General features: G+C 36.9%; 1 protein-coding gene and 1 long non-coding RNA gene across 5 annotated transcripts in view; one reads left to right on the forward strand and one right to left on the reverse strand.

Moving 5' to 3' along the window:
- Positions 1–27,785, forward strand: part of LOC147918053 (uncharacterized) — a 49,717-nt gene that overhangs the window by 10,873 nt on the left and 11,059 nt on the right. The gene's annotated exons all lie outside the window — the stretch shown is intronic.
- Positions 624–26,928, reverse strand: CDC7 (cell division cycle 7). 4 transcript variants are annotated; one of them, XM_014780160.2, is made up of 12 exons: positions 26,827–26,928; positions 25,918–26,112; positions 18,489–18,572; positions 16,913–17,048; positions 13,525–13,618; positions 13,297–13,439; positions 11,371–11,623; positions 10,642–10,737; positions 9,690–9,868; positions 8,781–8,863; positions 6,357–6,506; positions 624–2,420 (listed from the first exon to the last, which is right to left on the reverse strand). In XM_014780160.2, the coding sequence occupies exons 2-12, from the start codon at positions 26,030–26,032 to the stop codon at positions 2,026–2,028; spliced, it is 1,728 nt and encodes a 575-aa protein (XP_014635646.2). In that variant the 5' UTR covers positions 26,033–26,112; positions 26,827–26,928; the 3' UTR covers positions 624–2,025. The 4 variants fall into 4 exon arrangements, with proteins under 4 accessions (XP_014635646.2, XP_087303773.1, XP_087303760.1 ...); XM_087447647.1 differs by lacking the exon at positions 26,827–26,928 and adding an exon at positions 26,552–26,792; XM_087447634.1 differs by lacking the exon at positions 26,827–26,928 and adding an exon at positions 26,482–26,792.

Here is a 27,785-nt window from a genome sequence, read left to right on the forward strand (position 1 = left end):
TTATAAAATGGTATTCAGAAGGCTGAAAAACCTAAAGAATATGTGTATGGAAGCTCCTGGCTAATTTTTGTCTATAGAGCACCCAAAATTGAGGCAACATTCTCTAGTGGGATTGAAATTCCCCGAGAACTAATCTGTAACACTGGATATCTTTTAAAACACTATCTCCCTTTACCTCCCCTTGCATATCACCTAAGTTCTATTCTAAATATTACATTAACGAAAGGTGAAACAACACTCTGAATATTAAACTTTCTTAGAGTATGTCTCCTTCCCTGCACTTTTGGTAGTTGAATTTTTCTTCTTGTTAATTTTCTTGAGAATATGTTAACTTGATTGTGAGTCACATTAAGAAAATTTTTTTTTAGCTAAGACTTCATTTTAGTTATTGAGATGGTTTACTATTTGTGACAAATATCCTATAAATGAAGTCAATGAGCACCTTTTCTATAAAAAAAACTCTATTTTTATCTATCAAGTATTACTTGAGCCAGGTCAATATTTGTTAATCTAATACAAAACTATACGTTGAAGAGAGAGCATTCATCAAACTCAGAAGGAAAATACTCCCAGTGGTCAATACTTTTTTTAAAAAAGGTATTTTTCAAATGAGTAGCCTGATATAAAAAATATAAAAGGACAACTTTATTAAACATAAAAATTTAAGAACATTCAAGTTTTTTTTTCTTCTAAAGACTACAGCACGACAAGACAGAGCAGATCAGTGGTAACGGTTTATAAATATACTATACTTACCAAATACGGTGGGTAGACATACTGACTTCAATGCTCAAAATAACAAAATGAATGTTGTATGTCCCTCAGCTGTTTCTATACTCTATGTCTACTAAATAGGAAAATTCTCAGCAGATCCACACCCCCACTTATTTCCCATAGGAAGTTTGATATGCTGTCACTGATAGGTATCATTTTGAAATGTAGTAATACGTAAACCTCTATCTTTGGTCCTTTTCTACTTTGCCTACTTCATTCTCTCTTTTCCCAACCCAGCCAAGACTACAGTAATCATCCTTTTCTGAGCAGGACCAACTTAGTCAGAACAGGATATAGAGATCTGAATGGCTCTAGGCAGAGCAAAAATCTCCAATAATATTCTCAATTCTGTGTTCACTTTTCCTTTTAGCAGCTACCTAATTATACTTAAGATGATGTGGAAAAAACATACACATTCAGAGAAAAAGAAGAGCATTTTGGACTATCAATCCTCACGTTGGTCCTGTGGCTTCCCTTTATGAACCAGTGTACACATTATTTTAAGTTCCCAACTGTAAACACATGCAGTATTTAACAAAGTATCCAAAAACTTTGTGGAAAGCACCATATAATTTCCAAGGAGAATGTGTTGGGTGGGGGTAGAGAAGGCAGAAAACTCAAGAGAGAAACCATTAAGAAAAACATAGCAATTCACACAAAAAATGCTTTCACAAAATACTTTTAAAAATGGATGAATTAAATTCAATTTTAAGTGATACCCCCCCAACATTTTCTCATTAATTGTTTTAGTGTTCATGAAAGGTGTAATATATGCTTCTAGAAGAGGAAGTTATCTACTTTACCTACAGAATGGTTAGAGCACCAGCACCAGGTTGAGTTTTCCAAAAGTACACATAGCTCACAGCTTGAAGAAACCAATAAAGTAAGTCTTTTGACTCATTTAATCCTATCACATCCCTTAATTCTAAGACTTGCACCTTGAACCCCTATGTACAGGCTAAAACTGCTCCTTTTTCTGCATACAGCAGTGACAAGTAATTAGGGACACTGCAGATCTGATTCTACTTGGGTAGATCTAATCAAAGATAATGTTCTTAGTCCAAAGAACTATCCCAGGCATTTTAAGTAATCTTAATCCATATTTTAGAATCTGCTGAGAGCAATCACTAAAATTTTAAAATAAATTATTCATCCTGCCCTGGTCTCTAATCAAGAACTTATGGCTATTACAAAGAACTCTTTTTCACCCCACCTCACAATACACAACAGCAAACGTTAAATGAAGGAGAATCATAAGCTCATATCTTTAAAAAAAGGATGCAACAAAGCTTCTTCTGCTGTTATTCTTGAAGCTGGATTTAGATCTAGAAGTTTATCAAGTAGGTCATAAGCTTCATCAGGCACCTCATCCCAGCCTTCTAAGTTGGTAGTATATGCATCAAAACGACCCCCACAGCCATTACTGTCCGCTTTAAACAATGAAGTCCCTGAGTGTTGTGCTTGAGCTGTTTGTACGAGGTGTGAAGCTTTATGGTCAGTCTTCTCTGAAAAAGCTGGGTCATGAGAAGCAGGCCCTTGTATATCACTTGTTAATTTGGGAGTGTTAGAATCTATACCTCTGAGCTTCTCACAGAGTTTTCTCAAGTCTTGTGCAGGGACTTCTTTGCTACACAATATTGATTTGCCTAAAGAGAAAAAATACACACATTTTATATTATTTGAATATATCAGAAGCCTCTCTCATGAGAAACATGCAAGGCCAACCATGTGCTCTGTGGATACATTTACATGGAGTTATGAGATACAGCACCACATGCTATATCTGTGTTTTGCACAACATAGTTGAAGGTCAAATCATAAGGTGGGAGATGGCAAATAGAAAGCAGTGACTTACCACGCTATGTAAGGGACTCACCTGATTCTGCCAACTTCTCCAGCTTTCACTGTATCCTTCTGTAATCTTTAATCAGCTACAGCTTCCATTCCCTCTCCCCCTTCCAAGCTTCTATATGCCTTTGACTACATGGTTCTTGTCTTTGAATAGGATGCCCTGAACTCCCCCGTGTGCCCAGGATAATCCCACTTAACATCACCACTCACCTCAAGAATTACCCTGTGAGGCCTGACACTCTCCGAGTTGATCATTCTAAGCTTCTGTTGCATCCCGTGAAGATTTCTATTATTACTTTTGCTATCCTGCATTGTAACAGATAAAACGAATGTCTATCTTGCTTACTAGACTATGAGCTCTTTGAAGACAGGGACTATCTTATTTATTCTTGAATCCCCAAAAGCTAGACAATGTCTGATACACACTAGATTCTCAATTAATGTCTGTTGAACTAGACAAAAAGGCATTATTCAGCCTCTCACGTCTTACTTCAAATATCACATCCTTACAGATGCCATCCTTGAGCAATCTATCTGCAGTAGCTGAGCCTTCTTCACTCCCTTTCCCCTTTTATCTTTCTCAATACCACTCATCTGTCTGATATATATATTTGTTGTCTCTCCCACTAGAATTTAAGCTCCATGAGCACAGAGACTCAACAAGAGTACCTGGCACACATAAAGTTCCAATAAATGTTTTTGAATGAATTAATAAACAAACCAGAATTCAGTTTTTAAAAATATAAATGTCTTTGAAACAATTTTGCAACAGGATTATCATCAGACACGGGCAAACATAAGTTAAGCACACAAAGAGGCAATAGAGCATTATTTTTGCCTTATATTTCCTTATTAAACAGAAATGCGGCTCTAAACGATGCGTAGTGCAGCATTTAGATTCCTTTTTGGGCTACGTGGATTGCTAACAAAGCAATTAATCCAGCTCTGGATGTTAAAAAATTAACTTTTAGGGGCTGGCCCCGTGGCCTAGTGGTTAAGTTTGGCACGCTCCACTTTGGCGGCCTGGGTTCACTTCCCGGGCGTGGACCTACACCACTTGTTGGTGGCCATGCTGTGGCGGCACCTACATACAAAATAGAGAAAGACTGGCACAGATGTTAGCTCAGGGCAAATCTTCCTCAGCAAAAAAAAAAAAGAAACAAAAGTTACTTTTTTACGTATTCTAATCTAACTACTGGATTAGAGTACTAGGGTAAGGAAAAAAGGGGGGCAGGGGCAGGCAGGGAGAAGGCAAAGGAAACAAATTACCAAAAACTAAGTTTGTTGAAGATACAACATGCCAATCCTTTTTTATTTTAAAATTTTATCATTCCTATTCTCTTGAGAAAATTATACCCAGAGGAGAACAGCCATATAGTTTTATTCCTTAATTTAGAGGCTACTCTGAAGTCATGAAATAATTAACAGTATGTTATAGCATCTTCCCAAGTTACACAACATGCTTAAATTATTTTTTTACATGATCAAAGAGAGGACTCATTATTCAGGGAAAATAATTTAAAATAATACATCCAATCAAAAAATATTATGTTACAGACTACTATGTGTCAGGCATTTGTTTTAGCTCAATGTTTTTCTTTTGAATGTATTTGATACAATTCAACAAGTACTTAATGACAGTTTACAATGGGGCCAGGCCTAGGAGTTGAGGACAGTGGGGCAGGTTACATAAAAGAGAAGTACAAGTACTCTTGCTGCTCATCTCAAGCAAGTCATATCTTTGGGTCATAAAGGCGAACACAGTCGTGGTTTTTGAAGTTTTGAGTCCTTCTGTATTCAGCCCAAAGTTATAATAAGTTTTGACTGAAATAACTACAGAAGTAACACTAATAAAACAGAGACAAGTGCTATATAGCATTATATATTTTTTTAATATGAGAAAAAGCATTACAATGATAAATCTCTAAAAGCCCTTGCCTGTTACCATGATACCTGCCATGGAATCTGTGTGTCAGATGCTGCACTTCTTTTTTTTAAAGATTTTATTTATTTATTTTTCCCCCAAAGCCCCAGTAGATAGTTGTGTCATAGCTGCACATCCTTCTAGTTGCTGTATGTGGGACGCGGCCTCAGCATGGCCGGAGAAGCAGCGCGCCGGTGGGAGCCCGGGATCCGAACTCGGGTCGCCAGCAGTGGAGCGCGCTCACTTAACCACCAAGCCACGGGGCCGGCCCAGATGCTGCACTTCTATTGTTGGTCCTCATTATAACTCTCACTACAGATGGGAAAGATTTAAGTTCTTCAACAAAATGTTTTGGTGTTCTCTGACAAACTTCATGTTCATAAATTTCTCATGAAGTTATTCAATAGTAGATCAAAATTTTCTCAATCAGTTGAGAATAAACATACTCATGTAAGAAAATAATTTCTAAGGTATCAATCTTGCTTTCCATTCACGGTCACTCTTCCCTTGTTTGTATGTATTATTTCACCCTATTATTCTCAGATAAAATCTTCTTACAATAGGTATAAGAAAGGTACAACTTGTGGATTCACTTTGCTGCACAAACATTTTTTGGTAAGCCTCTATTATGAGGCTTTCTTCACAACCACCACGAAGTTCTTCTGGTTGATTAGACAATGGCACTGGTGCTTAAGCAAGGGACAATAATTTTCACAGTGATTCTTAGCCAGAAGTAGTTCTTGGTCAAAATCACTTGTTTTCAAACTAACAAGCCTGGACCCTTCTTACATATCATATTTTTCTGAATCATATTTTCCAAGAAGGGGAAGGATGAGAGAAGCATATGATTTCTTGAAGCTCCTCATATAATTCTGATATGCACTCTGATTAAAGCCTACTGATCCATGGCAACCCAGCTACTTTTGAGGCGGACTGACTAAAATTTTGTCCCAAAGGGATATTCCATATTGTGTGGTAGCATGCTGACTCAATCACACCCACCCACTTTGGAAAGTATTAACTATAATTGTGCATGGAGAATAACATAAGGTGGGCATTTGAGTTCAAGTTGCTGGCCAGGGCCAGGCTGAGATAATTCTCAGGTGCCCTATGAAGTACACTGTGTATCCTAGTCTTAAAGTACAAGAACCTGTGTAGCTAAGATGACTTCCTACATCCAATATATGCTTACAATAATACTCCATCAGTAAAGGTGCTCTGTTCATTTCTCTTCTCTGCTACCCTAACCCCAAGAAACCTGACAACACAAATTCTACTGTCTTCCCTACTATAGCCCTTACTATACTGTATTATAATTAACTGTTCATTAGTATAGACTAAGATCATTTAAGGCAGGCCCAAGAGTATCTGATGCTTAATAAATATACAATAAACAAATTAAAGCCTATTATTAAAAATATTTATGCAGTATATATTTTTTGCATTTCTGCAATTATTGCATTGCAAAATTATGCAATGAAGTCAACCTATAACTACAGGCAGTTGAGATTTTATTTCTTATTTTTTTGTTTAAGATTATAAAGCTGAACTTTAAATAATGGAGAAGTATAGCACTTTGTGCTTGATAAGATTAAATGATTACATGTATAGAAGAGAAGTGATGATAAATTATTTTCTTACAAAACGCAATTAATTTTCAAGCAATTGAGAAATTTTCTACCTAATATCAGAGAACTTCATGAACACAGAATATGTTTATTTTTAAAGAGAATTTCATAATTTATTAAGTGATTTGTAGGAGACAATCAAAGGCATTTGTTTTGTTCTATAATATAAAACTGCTTACCAAAAGTTTTAGCAGCCTGGATAGTTTCCCTGGATCCACGAATTGTCATAATTTGAGCCAAAGCAGTTAAATCATCACTTGCTTTATAAAATGGATATCGTCCACTAAGTAAAGAAAGGAATATGACACCTGCAGACCACATGTCAATTGCTGTAACAGAAAATAAACTTAAAACAAAATTCCAAATCTACAATTTTATCATCTACATCAGTAGTTCTCAACCTTTACTGCACATTCCAATTATCTTGAGAGCCTTAAGAAATTCTGATGCCGAGGCCGAATCCCTCAGAGATTCTGATTTAATTGTTCTAGAGTAGGGCTCAGGCATCAGTACTTTTTTAAAAGTTCCTCAGGTGCTTTTAACATAATTCCAGGATTGACATCCTTAATACAAAACGTAATTCCTGGCCTAACATCCTTAATACAAAATACAATGTGTTCTTTCTTAAGCAACACGTTGGTAAGTTTAAAAGGATATTTCATCATTAGAAAACACTAAGTAAATGCACATTTTATAAGATGAAAAGAAATCCAAAAATAGCTATGTGGGAAAAAATCTGGATGCTCCTCAAGAATTACACACCAAAGTAGCGGAAGTGTTTCAGTTTAGTAAAAGTATTGAACATTAGAAGATCTTCTTTGGCCAGATGCTAAACCTAGCTTTTGTGATAGAAACTTTAATCTTCAGAATTCTGGTGGTTAAGATTAAGATCACCTCAGCCTTATGTTAAGAAGTTCATTTTCTTTCTTTTAGGGACTTCTTTCCTAATTGGTGACCTCCCAGTATCACCAAGTTATTTGCTCCCTATTCCCTTGGCCACTGTATCATCTGCCTTTCCTGGTCCCCTTTGTACCTCTGCCTGCTCCTTCAATGTTTTCTCCAAGCCTTAAGGGCTGAGGTTCCCCAGAGTTCCAACCTCTTCCCCTGCACACTCTCCCTGATTGGCCCATCCATTTCTCAGCTTCAACTACCATTTAAACAATGACGACACTCCACTGTATTTCTAGCCCAGACTTCCCTGGGCTTCAGACTTTTATCCTGTTGGACATCTCTACCTAGATGTCCCACAAATATCAACCAATTATGCCCCCAATAAACCTTATCTTCCCCTGTAAACCAGTTAAACTTCTTTATTCTCCACCTTCGTTACTGGTACCCATCTAAGTCCCTCAACCTAGGAATCTGATAAACATCCTGGATGCCTTCTCCCTCACCAACCCACACTCAAATCCCAAATCCAATTATCCACCAAGCTCTGCCTTTCCAATCCTTCACCTTTCTTTTCATTCCTATTACTAATGCTCTCATTCAGACTTTCATCATCTCTAACTGCAGGCCACCACTCTCCAAGATCTATCCTCGCTGCACACCTGCCAGAATGATCCATCTAGAACACAATTATTTGCCATCTCTTTCCCTTGAATAATTTTCCAACATCTACAGGAAACAGTCCAAGCTGTTTAACAACAGTGATCTGACCTTGTCTACCTCTTTCCAGGTTTATTTCTCATCATTCCTTGACTTCCATCTTACATTCTAGCAACACGAAACTTTTGTTTCCTGTATTATAGACCATGCTGTTTCTTGAGTTCCTCTGCTCAGGCCTCAATGCCAACACCCCCCACCCCAATTTACATTCTCTTCTCAGAGGGTCTCTCTTCCATAAACTTCCTTCCATAATCCCTTCAGTTAAGGATAGTTAGATATACCTAAAATATTATGTATAAAGTTTTATAACCATACTCAACAGGTTATTGATAATTATTTGAGAGTGTGTCCTGACTAGAGTGTAAGCAGACAGTTTCATTCACTTTTTGTATCACTAGCAAGCACAGAATACACACAATGAATGAATGCATTTCTTTAAAGTCCATAATCAAAGTGAATAGCAGGATTCTTCCATTCAATAAGATGTTTCCTGGGTTCTGGCTCCATGACAACTTTTTAGATTATAGACTTTTTTCTTTTTCTAAAATTCTTTTAATGCTATTATATCATCATACAATAACAAAAAATAATTTCAATCAAACACACAATCATATGGCATCACAGAAAACTTTCAAGGTATTAGGCAAACAGATAAAACGCTGCAAGTCTTAAGTTAGCAAAGACTACTAAACACAGTTTTTTCCCCCACAAAGGTGATATTAACAAAATTCCTGATAAAATCATCTTGTAAATAGATAAGCAAAATGTGACCTATAGAAAAAAAAATGTTTAAAATAAAGAAAAGGCCACACCACGAACAGAAATTTTCATAAACAGCATTATCTCAAAAATGAGAATGCCACATTGCTAGAACCACTTACATAATTTAATTACAAGCAGAAGAGCTTAAATATTACTCATAAATAGACAAAGATCATAAAATATACCTGGGACAGTCAATTTTAATCAGGTTCTGAATTTCTAGTGCAACATACCTGTAGTTTGATTGGGGCACTTTGTCAATACCTCTGGTGCTCTGAATCCTGGTGTACCTGCCCTAGGGGCAACCTGTTGCCGCCTTATGATGACAAAATAAGATTTTTCTAGTTATGTTCAAGTTTAATTATTTAAGATGAAAAAATAACATTTATCGATTTAGTTCACACTAAATTCTGCCTTGATATCTATATAAATAAAAGTTATTACAAAGCAAATGACAATCCAATGTGATAAAAATTCTAGATTTTGCTTCTACTGGCCTCCCCTCCCCACCCTGCCACCTAGTACCCAGGCCTTATTCCAGAAAGGTTTTAAGGTAACTTCCAGGCACAAAAAAAGGTAGTAGATGACAAGAGCCATATCAGAAAAATAGAATACAACAAGAATTCAGAGGTATAAAAATTCTTTTCTGTTTGGAGTGACTAATTACTGATATACTTAGTCACTTATATACTTGAGTTAATCAGGAAAGGCTCATGAAAACCAAGTCTTGAAAGAAAGGGAGGAATTTATGTGGCAAAGAGTTGGAGGCGGGAGTAAGAGAGGAGCTCCATTATTTGGTTCTGGTTATTCTACATTGGCAGGAATAAAGAAAGAAAACAAACGATTAAATCAGCAAGCAAAATGTGCAATTCTAAAGCTCTAAAAAAGCTATCCCCTGCACCAAAATTATTTGCATGTAAGAGCAAATGTGTTTTCCAAAGAACATATGCATGTTGAATGAACAATACATAACTGTAATTATCATTTGCTCTTCAAGGTACCACTCTTGCATTAGTGCCTGTGTTCACAGAACTGTGTTGTTCCCTTTCACTCACTAAACCAACCGCCCACCAAAATCAATGCAATTTCTATCTTCCCTGGCAGCATGCTGGTGATTTTACAGCACCATCAAAACACATTACCTTGAAAGGCAAATACTGCAAACTTTATCTGTTGCATAACAGTCACAGGTCAGGCTAGCTGGGCAAGAACTGGCAGTCTTCCTCATCACACCACTATTCATAACTTTTGTAGAAACAGCCTTCTTTTTTGTTGCTAACTTTCTAGATAGTACATCCACAGTCTTTGACTGCTTCATAAGCTGTAAAAAAAAGTCATATTTTCTATATTCATGACATTTAACATGATGCCTTCAAATGCTAATATGGCTAAACACAATAGTGGAAGCATAACTTTTAAAACTGCTAAATGTGCTATCGATTGTAAACAAACAGTTGTCCATTAAAACATTTAAGGTGTTTTTAGGTTTTTCTGAATAAACATTAAAACTTACTAATTAGTCCTAGTTTGGTAAATAGTTGACTTATACTTTATTAGAACTTTTCCTGATATGTTACAAAAATATAAAAGTTACGTTCTAGTGTCTAACTCCATTTCAGAACTGTAAACTGCACAATTACATTGGCTAAAATCAAGAGTTTTCATTTGTTGCTCATGCTATCTCGCTGTAACAGGATATCATATGTCAATTTAAAACCATGAAACATTGATGACAATTTTGTAAACTTCACAAACATCTTTATGCTATCAACTACGTATTAGAAATGTGTTAGTTGTTGGGAGCTCACATTCTAGCTAATGAAAGAAAAGGCCTCAATGTTCTAAATGTTTCTTTAGAGAAAGAGCAACAATAGTCAGCTAACCGAAAACAATAAAAAATTCCACCAGAAAAGTTCAGAAAAAAACTGGAGAAAATAAACGTGCTGACTAGATGCTCAAAGCAGCAATACCTTCTGTCAAAGCAAAACTCTACTTTTAAAAACTTACTGATAATAAATGCTAATCTAGCCATTCCCTAAATTCTCTTCAGGGTACGACTGACTGATGATTGCACTATTAAGCTACATTACTTACTTTCACTGCAGGGCTCTCATGTGAAATGGAGCTGTGTATATTGAAATTTCTTTCTCCAAAAACAGAGCGCTGGACAGAAAGGCCTACAGATCCCTCCTACAATACCAACAAAAACAAGGAAAATAAGGATTATATCTGTAACACTTTCTGCCAGCTGTACTCTGCCATAGTTTTGAAAGAGTTAAGTGACATGAAACAAAAACAGCTGCATCCAAGTCATTCTCAGGCACCAATACACTTCTGTGAAAGGAGAAAATAGTCTAGACAGAACGCTTAATACCCATACATGTTATCATAGTCCACAAATATATATATATGTAACTAGAAAAATTAAAAACCACCTGCACGGATGTCACATTTTGCTGTGCAGCTAAAATGGAGATAGACACTTCAGAATCCTTCCCCTATAACTAATGCTTTCTTTTAAAAAGGATAATTAATCTCATTTTTATAACATGCAGAGAAAATTTATTATTTTCCATTTTTTTAATATAATGTGATTGTAATAATGACAGACATTATAAAGCTACCAAGTAAATTTCACTTTTGAAAGAGTAAAATGATCCATTACAAATCTTAGTGAAAATGTAATCAATTGAATATAATAACAAATGTAAAAAAAATTTTTTTTAATTGCAAGTATTATCGTAGTATTATACCTCCCTCTGTTGGTTGAAGGAGTACATTTCCAAAACCATGTTAATACTTAAGAAATAAAAGAGGTAGAACCTTTCCATCTTTTCCTTGTTTAATTTGAATTTGTGCATTTGTGTAGGGCCTTTTAACAGAAGTTTTTGTGGTGGGCTGCTGATCCAGCTCCTTAGGTGCTGCTGGGCCACTCAATGAAACCTTGTTTCCTGTGATTATGTGAGATTTATTTTGTAAACAACTTTCTTGCTGAGCTTCCGACTGGACAAATTTTAGAAGGTCTATTTTCGTATCATGGGTTCCTTGGGCCAAACCAAAGTCTACCAAGGCGTACCTAAGAAACAAAAGCAAGCATTTTTTACCTCTCTGTAACAATTAAAGCTTAGTAACAACATAATATGCTCAAACCATATTCATACAGAAACTGTAATTCTTTTGGAGATCAATTAAGAATCTGTAAAATTCTTGGGGCCGGCCCGGTGGTGCAAGCAGTTAAGTGCACGTGCTCCACTGTGGCGGCACGGGGTTCGCCGGTTTGGATGCCAGGTGCGCACCTACACACCGCTTGCCGGGCCATGCTGTGGCGCCGTCCCATATAAAGTGGAGGAAGACGGGCGTGGATGTTAGCCCAGGGCCAGTCTTGCTCAGCAAAAAGAGGAGGATTCAGATGTTAGCTCAGGGCTGATCTTCCTCACCAAAAAAAAAAAAAAAAAAAAAAGAATCTGTAAAATTCTTGAAAAAAAGGAAAAAAAAAAGTTTTATGGACAAGGTAAGGACTTAATAGCTAACTAGGATTGAAAATCCCCCCCCCCCCACAAAAATCCTTTATCCCATTTTTCCAATGGCCTGTACTGACAAGGCAGACAAGGAATGTAGAATATAAGCACAATCCTTTGTTCTCTGACGGTAGCAGAGATGGCATCATAGCAGATAAGTTTTAATTAAACAAATGTAAAAGAAAAAGTTATAGTTTTGTTTTTTGTTTTTTTTTTTGTGAGGAAGATCAGCCCTGAGCCAACATCTGCCAGTCCTCCTTCCTTTGCTGAGGAAGACTGGCCCTGGGCCAACATCTGTGCCCATCTTCCTCCACTTTACATGGGACGCCGCCACAGCATGGCTTGACAAGCGGTGCGTCGGTGTGCGCCCGGGATCCGAACCAGCGAACCCCGGGCCGCCGCAGTGGAGCGCGCACACTTAACCTCTTGTGCCACCGGGCTGGCCCCAAAAAAGTTATAGTTTTAAAATCTGATTTAATTAAAGAAAATTAAAGAGAAAAGTTAGAAGTATAAAAGCCCAAGAAGGGCTGGCCCCGTGGCTTAGCGGTTAAGTGCGCACGCTCTGCTGCTGGCGGCCTGGGGTTTGGATCCCCGGCGCCCACCGATGCACCGCTTCTCTGGCCATGCTGAGGCCACGTCCCACATACAGCAACTAGAAGGATGTGCAGCTATGACATACAACTATCTACTGGGGCTTTGGGGGAAGAAAAATAAAGAAAATTATAAAAAAAATAAAAATAAAAGCCCAAGAAAAGTTATAGTTCTATTCTTCCTACCATACTCACTATGATCCATTGTATAAACAGCAGTATTTAAGTTTTCAATGCCTCTATGTATATAATCAGCATAAAAACATACATAAAAACAGAACTTTAGTGTTGAAACAGGAAATTGGCTATCCTGTGGTCCAATCCCCTCATTTACTAGAAAAGAAAAATAAAGTCCAGAAATAAGAGAAATGTGTAAGGTCAAAAAGGACTAGATCCCTTCTATGTCTCTTTTAGCTAAGTGCTATTTCCACTGCGCCATGAAACATCTAATGATGTACACTGCTTTACTAATACAATTTTATCTTCTCCTTCACTATATTTCCCCCTTCCCCAATCACAGTGAAAATATGAAACAGAAAAAAATCTGCATTGCTGTTGTAGTATGTTCTATGTCTAAAAGATGACCTCATAGCACAAATTCATTCGAGTGGAAATATTTTCTGGTAACTTTCCATACTTACTTTTTCAGGCGCCTATTATATAAAAAATTGCTGGGCTTAACATCACGGTGAACAATACCAAACTGATGAATGCGTTTCAAAGCTTTGAACAGATTAAACATATATTCCCGTACTTCTTGAAAGGAGAGAGAATTCAAAATGTCCTAAAATAAAGTTATGAATAAGGTCATAAAACCGTTTCCAATTAAATATTTAGCTAATAAAAATTCAAGAAATATTAAAACCTACCAAAAAGGACTCATGCTCCAGATATGGCATAGCAATAACCACATGATCATTTTTCCTAAAGCAGTATTTAACTCCCATGACATTGTCTTGCCCCCTAGCGGAAAAATGCACAATGAACTTTAGAGGAAAGGTCAAAGGAACTGAAACTTTATGCCTAGTACTTTTAAAAATGTAATTTTAGCAATGCATAAATAATGCTAGAAAACTAACTTAAAACCATCATCATATAAGATAGTATACATATTTGACTGACTTGTACAAGATAAAGTTTTTTTTAAAACAAAAATAGCAACAGTTATGAGGTTACTATAATAATTCAAACATGAGATAATTACAGTTTTAATTAGGGAAGTGACAGAATGAGAAGGAAAAGATGAATAACAAGAATGAATTAACAAAACTCAATAGCAGATAAGATGGTAATAATAACAAACTAATTATTTAAAAAATAATAGCTAAGATTTACTAAGTATTCACACTATGCCAAGCTCTGATCTAAGCACTTCATATCTATTAACAATTGACTTAATCTTCTCAGCAACCCTATGAGAAGGGTATTATTATCTCCTCCCTCTTTTTTACAGATAAGGAAATTGAGGCACAGAGAGGTTAAAGAACTTCCCCAAGGTCACTAAATTCATGGAGCGAGGATTTGAATCCAGGCCGTCTGCTTCAAATCTATGCTCTTAATCTCTATATCATACTGCTTCATAAAAGATGAGGAAAATAGGGTAAAGTTGATTTCCATGGTTTTGAGCCTGAGTGAGTAAAACAGCATGGATACCAACAAAATATGCAGAGAAATCAGGAAAAGAAGCATTGAAACTAAGAGCTCATCATTTTTACTAAGATATCTAGATGTAGAACTAAATCTTTTAAGTGAGAAGTCAGTGACTACTTGCAGAGAAATGATACCCAAAGCTGTGAAAATGATTAGACAGAAGAGAAAACTGAACCTTGGAAAAGTCTCAAGTTGGAGGGCAAAATAAGGAAGAAGGGGCAGAAAGCCCAGATAGGAATGTCACCCAAGTGAGGAGTTTTGAAGGAAGGGGTGATCAGCATGAAAGTCAAAGAGAATGAGGACTGAGAGAAGGCTTTTAGTCTGGCAAAGAGAAATTAACCAGTAATTTTTCACAGAGCAATTTAAGTGGAAAGGAAGAGGCAAAACAGAATTCAAGGAGGGAAAATAGGATACAATGGAAGCAGAACATAAAGATATTTGCTTGAAATATCGGGCAAAGAAAAGAAGAAAAGCCAGTGTGGGAGCTAGAAGGGAAGCAAGATTAGATAAAGATTTTTTTAGCACACACCGTTTCGAAGTACAGGGTAAGGAAAAATGGTAGAGGGAGATATTTAAAGTGTGGAAAAAGGAATGATCTTATTCAGGGGACTAGAATGCATGTAATCATGCCTTAAAGAGGCCATCTCATGCTCTTGTCTCCTATAACAGACAGAAAGATAAAACAAAGAAATAGGCTTGTTCGTTTATTCAATAAATATTTAATGGACACAGTTATTTGCCAGACACTATGTTACACATTAGGGATGTGATGGAGAATTAAAATTAACATGATTTCTGCCCTCATGGAGTTTACTATCTAGTGGACAAAACAGATAATGAACAAGGTAACAAATAGTGACAGGTTATGATGAGCGTTTTGAAAGAGATCAAAAGGTGCTGTGACAATTAAAAAAATAGGAGAACTTAATTTAATTCAGAGAAGACCTCTTTGGAGTGGTGCCACTCTTGCTCAGATCAGAAAGATGAGGGGTCAGCATGCAAAGACTGGGAGGGGTCCTCCTGAATGGGGAAACAGTATGGGTAGTACCTTCAGGTAAGAAAGCTCTTTAGACAAATCTGAGGAACTAAGGAAACTGGAGCACAGTGAGGACTGGCATGAGATAAAGCTGGATTTTTTTTTTTCAAAGTACATTCGGAAACCATTGAAGGATTTTAAGTGGTGGAACTAACAGCATCCAGTTTATGTTACATACATACACATTTTTATATTTTAAAGATCACTGGCTGTTTTGTGACCATGGGATTAAGGGGGAAGAGAAGAAGTAGGCTATTGTAGTAATCTAGGTTTGGACTGAGGTTGTGGTTGAGAAGATAGTAAGACAGGGATGGGTCTTTAGATATATTTTGGAGGCAAAATGGTCAGGACTTGGTGATGGATGTGGTTTAGGAGAGAAATGGAGAAATCAAGGATGACCACTAGGTTTCTGGCTTGAGCCACTGGGTAGATGGTAGCCATCTGTTGAGATGAGTAGATGAAAACAGGTTGTTACAATAAGGTATTTTCTTGGCAGGTGAAGGCTGATTAAAATTTAGTTTTTGACATATTACATTTGAGATGTTTATTAAGTACCCAAGTGAAAATGTCAAATAGGCAGGTGGATATATACAAATCTGCAGTTAAGAGGTCTGAGGCTAGATATATACTTAGGGGAATCGTTACTATCTATCTAAAGCCACGTGGAAACACATGATACTACCTAGGGAAAAGTTCAGAGAAAGAAAGTCCAGGATCAAGCACTGAGGAACTCCAACATTTAGGGGTCAGGTAGAAGACGAAGAACTAGCAAAGGATACTGAAAATGAAAGGCTAAATAAAGCAGGAAGAAAACAAAGAGCACGTGGCAGTAGAGAAGTCAAAAGACAATGGTTCAAATCAATTACGCTAAACACTGCCTAGAGTTCATGTGAACAGAAACAGGAAATGGCAAAATGGAAGTCGTGGCTGACTCTACCTGAAGTAGCTTCAGTTTAGCATAGAGGAGAGCAGCCACACCGTGTGTTGTGAAAAGGGGGTTTGGAAGTGAAAACAGTATGTGTAAATAATTTTTGAAAAGTCTCGCTATAAAGGGGAGCAAGGAAATGATGGAGCAGCTGGAAGAGGGACGGTAGTAGTGGGGAGGCTGATAGAGGGGAATAAGAGATACTAGATCGCGTCGGTATGTTGAGACGAATGACCTAGCAGAGAGACCAATGAGAAAGACATGCCAGATGATTCTGTTGTTCAAAACAAAATATGAGATGAGGCTGTCAATAGCTGGGGAGATGTGAAAAATATGAGTTTCCCACATTGTTTAAAAATATCTAGACCATGGATGACAAGGTTTATGATTTGGCAGGAAGATTAGAAAAAGAAGTGGTAGGAGAACAGGAAGTCAAGCTGAGCCTGAAGGGAAATCCACTCTAAAGACTAATATAAATTTAACTAAGCATTCCAAGGTTAGCGGAAAAGTGCTAGCAAATTGCATACCCCTGACTGAAGAATATGTTTAATTCACAGACAATCTCATCATCCCTGTTAGATATCTACTTAAAAATCTTAAAAATAATATACAGCCAGTTCAATTAAAATATCTTTAAATTGCCTACCCAGCCACTGTTAGGCACTGAAGTTCAGCTGCAATTCTTATAGGATGACTTGTTGGAATTAAGTGTTTTAGAGCAATTTTCTCTTCAGGTCCTACTTGTAACTGTGCTGTAGCCAAATAAACAGAGCTGAAAGTGCCTATAAAACAATTTATCAGATTTTTCAATATTTGATTCTTAAAAATTTAATGAAATAATGCTAAAATAGATCCTAAAAACTGTTTGGAACCCATAAAATTATCATAATCACTAATATTTTAATGACAATGAACACAAAGAGCAACATATCTATAAATACAACTTATTTTTTTAATAAATCCTTAAATGTCCACAGTTCTTTAGGGGTATATTAATTTACCAAAACTCTATAGTAAATCTGTTTGACTAGGTTAGCATAAAATATTTCCATGGTCACGACCCATTCTAATAATTGTTTTTCTGTAACATTGCCATTTGAAATTACGTTCTTAAGACCTGGATACAGGTCTGTTAGGAGCAGAAATGATAATAGTCTTAGGGGAAAAAAAAAATCTACAAAAACACCTGGGCTTTTAAATTTAGCATTAAACTAAACAGAAAAAATAAAAGATTTAGTGGTCAATTAAATTTGAGAAATACAGAGTTAAAACAAATTGATAGATTTCTTATACTACAAAATTCTCCAGAATCTTTAATGTGTTAAAGTACCTCATGAACAACCAAAAGGAAGCTATAACACGGAACATTTTCCAAACTTATTTAGCCTTAGAATACGCTCCTCCCCTTCCCCTCTCCAGGAAAAGCTATCAATTTATCAGGAGGACACCACTGTTTTCCAAAACAAAGTTTCTGAACGTTAAGTCAGTGTCAAAAAATGTAAGGAAAAAGACGTAAAGATCTGCTTTTTACATCCCAAATCATCTCATCTTCTAATTTCTCTGCCCTCACTGACCCAGCCTTTTCTCATCTGACACTTTCCATTGTGAAAAGCAAGGAACAAAGCAAATGGAAGTTTTTTACTATTTAGGCATTTCTCAACATAGCCACCAAAAAGTTCTATTAGCTTTTATTTTCTTATTCATTTCACATCTGTCTACCAAATTCACCCTTTATTCAATCAATATGATTGCCAGTTTCTCAATGGTATTTATGTTAATATCATCCTATAAATATTGTACCACTTTATTTTCATCATTTTGCCATCTTACGTTTCATATATGTTTCAATGTACAATTCTACCTAACTGCAATGGAGACGAAAAATATTTGGCTTCATTTGATCAAATCCCCCCATTTAAATCTTAAAGTTTTCACTTTTAACAATTAATTATCATTAATAATACATTATCAACATATCAATACTTTTAATGGTATAAAAGCATAAAGATTAAAATAGGACTATTTGTTTTACTGTAAATATTTATTCTTTCACTCTTTTCAGGGAAAAAAGAAAAGCTGTTACTGTTATTAGTAATATAAACATGGTCTTAATAGTTTTAAAAGGGGTATATTTTTCAATAAGAAATAATAATGAAAGTCAAGAGTATACAAGGAAAACAGAAGGAAAAAAAACTTATAAAGATAGTATATCCCCAAATTACCTTCTCCAATTTTGTCCTTAATCTTAAACACATTACCGAGCTGTGGTACAGCTTCATAAAGCTTCTCAATATCTTTTTTAATGCCTAGCAAGGAAAAAAGAATTTATAATTATAATTAATGAGAGTATATTTTATACTTTAAGTTAAAAAAAACTCAATGAAATTAATTCTAAAACATGAGTAATTAAATTACAAAAAATAGCTATAATAAATCTTAAAATCATGATAAGAATAATTAAAAACCCATCAAGTTGCCATAATTCACACACACCTCTTAAACTAACAAAACTGATTAAATCCCAGAATCACACACACCGAGTGTCTACTACTCTAAAACCACATACTAACAGATGCATTGTCACTGCATAGAGTACAATATAATGAAGAAACTAAATTTAAAAAATAACTAAACAATTTGTGCTATGATCACTAGATGGCATGACAAGAACACAATGAAATCTTCTTGAAAACTATTTCCTTCTCCCAAAGAGACAAACTCTTACAGCCTTGGGAAAGTTTTACGTATTGAATATTCACAGAATACCCTCAGAGAGAAGGTCTACTAAAGCTCTTGGGAATGTTAAAAAATATTTTTTAAAAATTGTCCCAATTACCGATAGTATCCTCTATCCTTGACAGGAGATAAATTGCTACTTTTAAATAAATATAAGCTCTTTACAAAAATGTACATGGTTAAAATAAGAAGAGGCAATAATACAAAATGCAATAAACTACTGGATACAAAAGAGAACTACATACTTACGAGTCATCAGATTTTGTTATAGTATCTAGCCCAAGCAACAACTACTTTTTAAGTTATCATAATACTCTGCATAGTGTAACAGTTTAAGACATTTCAAAGCACTTTCACATACATTATCTTTTCAGATCTTCACAACAGCACTGTTATATTGGCAGCCATGAACTACTACCCTGAGTTTTCAGATAAGGAAACTCTATTCAGAGAAGTCCCATCATCTGCCCAGTCTCACAGAGGTATTGCTGATAAATCTATAGACTCATTCATTTAACACTCTGTTTTAAAACATGTTCAGCAATGAGCATATTTAAGAAAACTAACAAATCTGGTGCATCCCCTGTTCTCTAGGAGCTTAGTCTAGTGGAAGAGACAGATGTTAAAAACTCACTCTTAATAAAAGATGATAATTGTAATAATAGAGGAATGCATATATTACTAGGTGGTGGGGGAGGGGAATGAACACTTCTGAAGGTCCCAGGAAGCTTCAGGTGACAGTTAAGCTGTGTCTTGAAGCATTCACCAAGTAGAAAAAGTAGAAGGCGGCATTTTAGGAAAAAGGAACTATATATGCAAAGACATGGAAAGGAAAAAGGCATGGATTATTGTGTGTGAGGGGAGATAATGAAATTCAATGTGGCTAAGAAAGGGAAAGGCAGAGAATGCAAGTGAAACCATGAAAAGTTTTTAAGCAGGAAGATAACAAGGGGAGGATAATCTGAAAGGAAGAAGAACATTAAGAGCTGGAAACTAAGTAAGAGGCCAAGAAGATCTAGTCCAGTATTCTTTCCACTACATCAGCCTAGCTAAGGAAATGCGAAGTTACTTAAATTACCCTCATCTTCCCATCTACTTCATAAGTGGACTGGAGAAGCTTCATGGATTTCAATACAAGAGGCAATATAACAGTAATTATGCATGTAAGTTTTGGAGATGGGAGGCCTAAGTTAAAATCCTGGCTCCACTATTTAGCAGCCAGTATGACCTTCCTTGAGCACACAGCTTATCTCTGTGAGCCTTAGTTTCCCATGTATAGAAAAGGTGGTAATAACAGTACCATGCCATTGAGATATTGTGAGGATTAAATGAAACAACGTACATAATAAAAGACAAGCTTTTAATGCAATGGCTGGCACATGGTAAATATTAAATAAATGACAGTGGTAATTCTTCTCGTTGTACTTATTGTTATTAGCACTATTTCTTTAGGGCTTTTGCTCTTATTTCTTCTGCTTGAAATCCTCTGCCGTTGTAACTTCATGTGGTTGGCTCAACTGTCACAGTCTCCTTAAATAGTCTCCATCCTATTTAAATTAGCACTCCTCCCATTACTCACATTACCCTGTTTATTGTCTTTGGAAAACTTATCCACCATAAAATTATCCTGTTTATTTGTTTGCTGTCTGCCTCCTCCCGCTAGAAAATAAACTCTACCAGTACAGGTTCCCTGACTGTATAATTCACCACAGTACACTCAGCTCCTAGTGAGAACAGTACCTGGCACTTCTGCTGAATGAATGATTACCATTATTATGGGCATTCAGAGATAGCTGAAGGAAAAAAAAAGCAAAAGTTTAGAAGCTACAACAGAGTGAAGCCACAGACAGCAGCAGCTACCTCACTACTTCACTCTAGAAACCAAAAGCAAGGCCTGGGGGAAAAGCTAGCTTTCTACCAGTCATAGTTGCCACAGTCAATTACAATATTTCCTAATGAGCGTCAATTCCAACCAGCTTCAAATCCACTGTCACAGGAAAGGCACCATAAATGGGTACTAAAATGATATGTTCAATTTTAATAACTCTGAAACTGGGATGTAAATTATAATTGTTGTCGGCCAGCATCAAAACTTACAGAACACGTACCAGTGACTTGAAAAAACCCAAGAAATCATACAGGAGCATTCCAATTAACCATTATGAGGTTAAATGTTAAATGTGTAGGGAGGAGGAGTAGAGATGGTGAAGAAGAAATCAGATGCAGGTCAGCTCCACATAATTGGGCTCCTCTTAACGAGTCTATTAACAATGGCTTTTTCTAAAAATGGATTCTTCAAAGAAATTCTGCATCACTAACATACAGAGAAAACTACTGTGAGGGGGAAAATAGAATATCAACGAGTCTAAGTACAAAAGTGATTCAGAAGGGACAGATCTGAAAAGTTTATTTTCCTTTTTAAGTATGTACCGTTCGTCTAATTAGGTCTAAAAGATCTCTTTCAATAAGTATAAAATAAAAAATTCTAAGTGATAAGAAAGCATTGTGTCATAGTATAACGGACAGCATTTCTGAGCAGTACATAAAATGGTATATCTTACAATCACTGGTGTTTAGATATGATGAAATATTTTAAGAACCCTGTTTGTAGTCTTTTTACTACTAAATGTACTGAAGTGTTTACATGCACGTTTTGTTGTATGTAATTAATAACACCAAAAGCTTTGTAGTAGGATGATACAGAATTGTGCTATCCACTAGTTTCATGTGGCTATTTAAATTAATTAAAATTAAGTAAAATTAAAATTAAAATTTAATTTCCTCAGTTGCACTAGCTACACGTGATGATATAGAAACATTTCCGTTACCACAGAAACTTTATTGGACAGCACGATAAGAAGAAAGCCTGGAATCTAAAGATCCAGATTCAACTCCTATCATTAAACCACATTTGTGTTCAATTTCTTAATCTATAAAACAAAGGAGTTGGATTAGATGAACTTTACCTACCAACTATAACAGTCTATGGTTTTCCTATGAGTTCCATACATCTTGGAACTTCCCTTTGCATAAGCATGAGCTGCCAGTTAGTAGCAGAAATGCTGATAAGCAGTTAGAAATCACCAGAAAGAAAATATATGTGATAAAAAAATACTGTAATGCACAAGCCACGTGAATGACTATGTAAGCTCAATGTGTTTCCACACCACTACTCACTTACTATGTACTTACCTATCTTTACAAAACTCAAAATATGTTTATATTAAGGTGTCCTGTCACCACAGAACAATTTTGACATTCTTAAACAACAGTAAAACTTCCTGACAACCCAAGAGAATGCAAAATCCTCAAATTCTAAAGTGGGAGATAAGAGTACACAGAGGAAGAGAGCATTCATGTCAAAAGCTGGAAAATACTACCAAAGGCAGAGACCAATGAATATCTACTTTGAGGACTGGGAGAAGACCCTGAAAATCCATAAGCTAAAAAATTATTTAAATGCCCATATTCTATACATGAATGTCTAGGCTTCTGTTTTGAAATTTAAAGTGATTTTTTTTTTCCTGCTACATAATATATCCAAGTTGGCTTTAATATAGCAATAGCCTCCTTAACTATACCTGCTTTCACTCTTGCTGGCCTATTGTCTATTCATAACATGGCAGCCAGAGTGATCCTGTAGAGCTAAGTCACCATATCACTTCTGCTCAAACCCACTTCTTTCACATCTTGCTCCACATAAAAGCCAAAGAACTACCTCCTCTCCTCACACCTCTCTTTGACTTCACTCCCATCATCCTCCCACTTCAAGTCACAATGACCTCCTTGCTATTCCTCGATGATAGGCACACACTCATCTCAGGGACTTCGTGCTTGCTGTTTCCTCTGCCTGGAATGCTCTTCCCCAGATACCTACATAGCTCACTCCTCCACCAACTTAGTTCAAATGTTACCACACTGAAGCCTTCTCTGACCAATTACACTTATTAAATTAAAATCAGAATCTCCTCCCCCAATACTTCCCATTTTCCGTTCTCTTCTACATTTTCTTCACAGCGCTAATCACTTTGGAACATAGTATTTATCTCTTCTTTATTGTCTATCCCTTTCCACTAGATTGAGGACATTGACTTTTTTCCGTTTTATGCACTGATTTATCCCTAGCACCCAGAAAAGTGCCCCCACATAATAGACATTTAATAATAAATATTTCTATATAAATGAAATGTTTTCAATCACTTACCATGGAGTAAAACTGACACTCCAGGAATTATATGTCATGCTTATTCTGGGGCTTTGTGTACTGCCTGATTTACACCTCCTATAACTACGGAGATTATATAATTTAGCCCAAACTTGGACACTCTTCAGAGTGAAAAGGGGCACAGATAATAATTACACTCTAACGATACACATAAACTGGATCTGTCCCAGGCAAACCAAGATGGTATCAATAATCCATTTTAGAAGCATGGGCTAAGAGCATCCATATAACACACCAAAAGCAAGCCTTCCGGTACAGTTCAACAGCATGCAGGAGACATTCAGTGTATATATAGTTGATACTTCATTCTTTCACTGAATAGATCTTTATCACTTACTAAACTTGGCATATAGTAGATACTTAAAAAAAAAAAGCTTGCTGAAAGAATGAAAGAATAAACATTTGATCCAATACTATGTCAGGTACTTGGTTCATTGCAGCATTTTTCTTAATAGGAAGAAATGGAAAATAATCCAAAGGTTCAGTAAGAAAAGGCAATTTAAATAAATTATAGCATACTATGCAATGGAACATTAGGCAGTCATCTTAAATCAAGCTGTAGAATATTTAATTACATAGGAAATGTTCGAGATATATATTGCTAAGTAAAAAATAGAGATTAGAAATAAGTTGGCTATGATCCCAATTTAGTTTAAAAAAACGTATCTGTATACACAGGAAAACTAAAGGAACATAATAAAATGTGAACAGGGGCAATACTTGGATAATGGGATAATATTTTCTTATGTTGGCTTTCTATACGTCCCAAATTTTCTTCAATAACCATGTATAATTTTTATCAGAAAAAAAGTTATAAAAAGCTGACAAATATCCCAAAACAAAGTCATGCTATTCATCCATGATACTAAGTATTTCACTTTATATCGTTGCATTAAACCACTCATTAAATATTTTCAAGCACCTACTATGTGCTGGACACTATTAGGTTCTGGGAATATAAAAACATATAAAAAATCCCACCATTTGAAAGTTATTCCATCAAGGGAAAGTAAACCACATTAGACCATGAGACAGTTATGTGCCTGGACCTCATCAGCTTTACTCCTTATTGAAGTTATATTTTTGATAGAACCTTAGCTTTTATTAAGGGTCATATAAAAAAGAACTGTATGAATAACATTTCAGCATGTTTTATAAATTATCAAAGGTACTGTTTATAATGTTCAATGTTCTGTTGCATAAAAGCCACAAAACTTTAGAAATCTGGAATAAAATTCACCCCACTCTTCATTGCCCAGCAGATTTTCAGAAGAATACTAGAATAGTAGCTTTCACTTCAACATAATGCTAGAACCAACTCAGATTCATCCATTCATACACTCTGCCTAATGCACAACACACATCAGGAGCTATACGATACTGCCTTCAAGGAGCTTATACTATAACTGAAGAGACAAAATACACAGAGTGAAGAATAATACAATGACTGTGTTATTGTGTTATGTGTCCAAAGACATAAGGGAAAGGTGAACCGTGAAAAATAGGTAATTGCAAGAAAAACAGAAGTGAAGAGGGATAGCATCCACGAAACTGGATGAAAGTGGCATTTTAATATTATTCTAGTAGCAGTGTACAAGATGAACTGGAGGATGGTAAAGAAGTGAAAGCAGGCAGTTTAGGTAAGAAACCTTGTTGTAATTCAGGAGCAAAGTGTAAGGGAATAAATGTGGTGAAAGTAGGAATGGGAAGAAGAGGCAATGTCATACATATTAAAAAGTATGATAAAACTGGGTGACTGGATATGAGGAGCAAAGCCTAAGTAGAAGACAGCTTTAAAGTTTTAAGCATAGGTAACTGGAATAATAGTGGCTTTCATCACCAAAAATAGGGACATCAGGAAGGATACTCATTTTGACACCAAAGATGAGTTTTAGGCAAAAAGCAAAAGCATGTGACGTCATATTTTTCTAGGGGGAGGGTAAAGTCTATTTTGCAGTGTTTAGGTATCTATCATGGATGAAAGGTTAGAATTAATATCTTTTGGACAAACACTAAATATGCTTAACTCAAAGATGGAAAAGAAGATTTAGCAGGGAAAAAAAAATACAGTCAACTGAAACTCCTGTATTTAACAATATTTATTAAATGCCTAGTATGTCCCAGGCACTGTGCTAGAGCAGGAATGAAGGAGCACATTTCAGAGTACAAGATCAGGTGCTGTTTGACCCTCTCTTTCTCACTTCAAGGTCTGGGTTAGGGTCAAACAACACTTCATGATGTACACTGAGATACAGTGATATATTATTGCTACAAATAAATACAAAAACAAATTTATTCTTGTCAATGAATTCTGCTTTTGAATACTTAGAGAAAATCTCTCCAATGTTGATTTCTAAATCCAAGCTTAATGCAATATGGTGAGTAGGCACAGGAACACAGGTCTCTAGGAGAAGAGAAATTCTAGTTTGGCTATCAATAAACTTTGTGTTCTTAGACAATAACTAATTTTTGGACCTTAGCAACTACGTCTGTAAAATGACACAGCTGGACTACAATCCTCCTTCTAAAATGCAATCCAATCCTATACCTAGATCTTAGGAAGCTTTACTGATTTGTGAAATGCTCCTAGATAAACATACAACTCACTTTAAGATTCAGGAAGTTTTTTTTTTTTTAAATAATCCAAATTACAGAACTGTTGCCCTACATCTTTGGAATTAAACACATACCTGGTAGTTTAAAATTCTGCTCATGTTTTTTTAACGAGCCATCCGCCTGAAACCGGTCACGCAGGGGAGAAAAAGCCACTGGTTCATCCATCTGAATCCCCAAAGAAGCCTCCATCACAAAACAACTGGGATGCAAAATGCCAGCTAAGGGGTCATGTCCAGAGGGGGAGCAAAGCAGCTGTGAAAATTAGAATACTGGAGAAGACGAGAAGTTTAAATTACTCACTGAACCAAGCATTAAAAAATGCCACTGCCTCCAAAGGAGCAAACATTTAACAACGCGCCATATGTCCAAATCCCCAAAGGAAGGAAAACCGTGGGCCAATTCTAAGGATTCCATTTGCTTCACTTTCACCTTCCAGACATAATGGCTGGGGCCGAAGGGACTATTTCCTAGTCGGGGAGCCTCCTCGGCAGCTGTGGGCGGTGGAAAGGTGGCGGTGGGCACCGCCGGTGCAGCGAGCCCGGCCCCGGCCTTCCGGCCAATGCGGGCGGAGAGGGAAGGCCTTAGCGGGAAGAGCGGTTTGCCCTGAGGAAGAGGACTTAAGGAGGACATCGTTTTGCCTTTGGAAAGGGAGCGTCAGGAGGCTGGTCCAAGGCCCCATGCAAGTCAGCGGAGAAACTGATACGATACTGGCCAAGAGCGCCGGGCGGAGGAAGAGAAGGGGAATGAATGAGATCCTTCCCAGAGCGCGGCCCGCGAGCTCTCCGGGGAAGGACCCTCCTCCCTCAGGCCCGAGACCGAACAGGATGCTTAGTGCGCAGGCGCAAGACTTTCCCGCCGCAGGTCAGCGGGATCCGAAGGAGGGTGGGGAGTACTGCGCTGCGACAAAACCCGAAGTGATGATCCAGAATTCGTTTCTAATCCCTCACAATCCCGCGCCATGGAACAAACCGTCGGAAACTCACGGTTTAAGGGCATACGACTTCCGTGGCTCCCCAGAATGCTGGGTCGCCGCCTCCAAGAGCTTCCCACCTAACCAGTCTGCCAAACGCGCCTGCGCAACACTTCCCGCCTCGCTGCTTCTGGTTGCTCATGCGCACTGTACAGCCTTCTACGCCGCGGAATCGGCTACTGAGCGCTTGCGCAACCGGGTCGGGCTTCTTCCCCAGGGCCGTGGCTTTTTAAACGGGCAGTTACAGAAGTCAAGTCCGGGAATGATCCTTTACTAAAAGATAGAGTGAATCATAAGGTTAAGGATCCAGCACAGTTTTCAGGAAACAAGATAATTCAGAGACAGAAAAGTCTCAGGTCCTGAAGTCCTAACACATCCCGACATATTGTGGCCACACGAGACATCGGGCACTCTGGATAAAAGACAGTCACTTTCTTGACTCCCTGCTTTTACTTCTTTTTGTTGAGTGCCTACTTCCCCGTTAAAAACAAAAAATGCAATTGCTGGTGGTTTGTGGCTGTATTCGCAGAAACGAGCCTAGTGGCATTCATTCATTCAGTCAGTCAGTCAGTGTAGTATATTTATTGAGCTCTTGCCTATGATACAGGTTTTTAGAGGCTGGGGTTACGGCGGTGAACACGGCAGACAAAAACACCACCTCTTTATGAAGCTAAATTCCAGTGAGGCGGTGACAATAAATGAAGGAATAAATGAACAACATTCTTTCAGATATTGATGAGTGCTCTGAAAGAAATAAAGTGGGAGGATGTGATAGTGACTAGGAAGGAGGCACCATGATGGAAGCCATGGGGAAAGAGACTACCAGGCAAAGGATAGAGCAAGTGCAGAGGTAGGAATGAGCTTGGTGTGTTTGAGGGGGGGAAATTTCACAGAACATCAACATCAGACGAGGCCCCTCTGTGACCAGGATGTATCAAGACAAAAATAAGATCACTCTGTAGTCATGTCTGA

The sequence above is a fragment of the Ceratotherium simum genome, chromosome 2, assembly GCF_057802395.1.
Source record: "Ceratotherium simum simum isolate JZ-2026a chromosome 2, ASM5780239v1, whole genome shotgun sequence".
Lineage (NCBI taxonomy): Eukaryota > Metazoa > Chordata > Mammalia > Perissodactyla > Rhinocerotidae > Ceratotherium > Ceratotherium simum.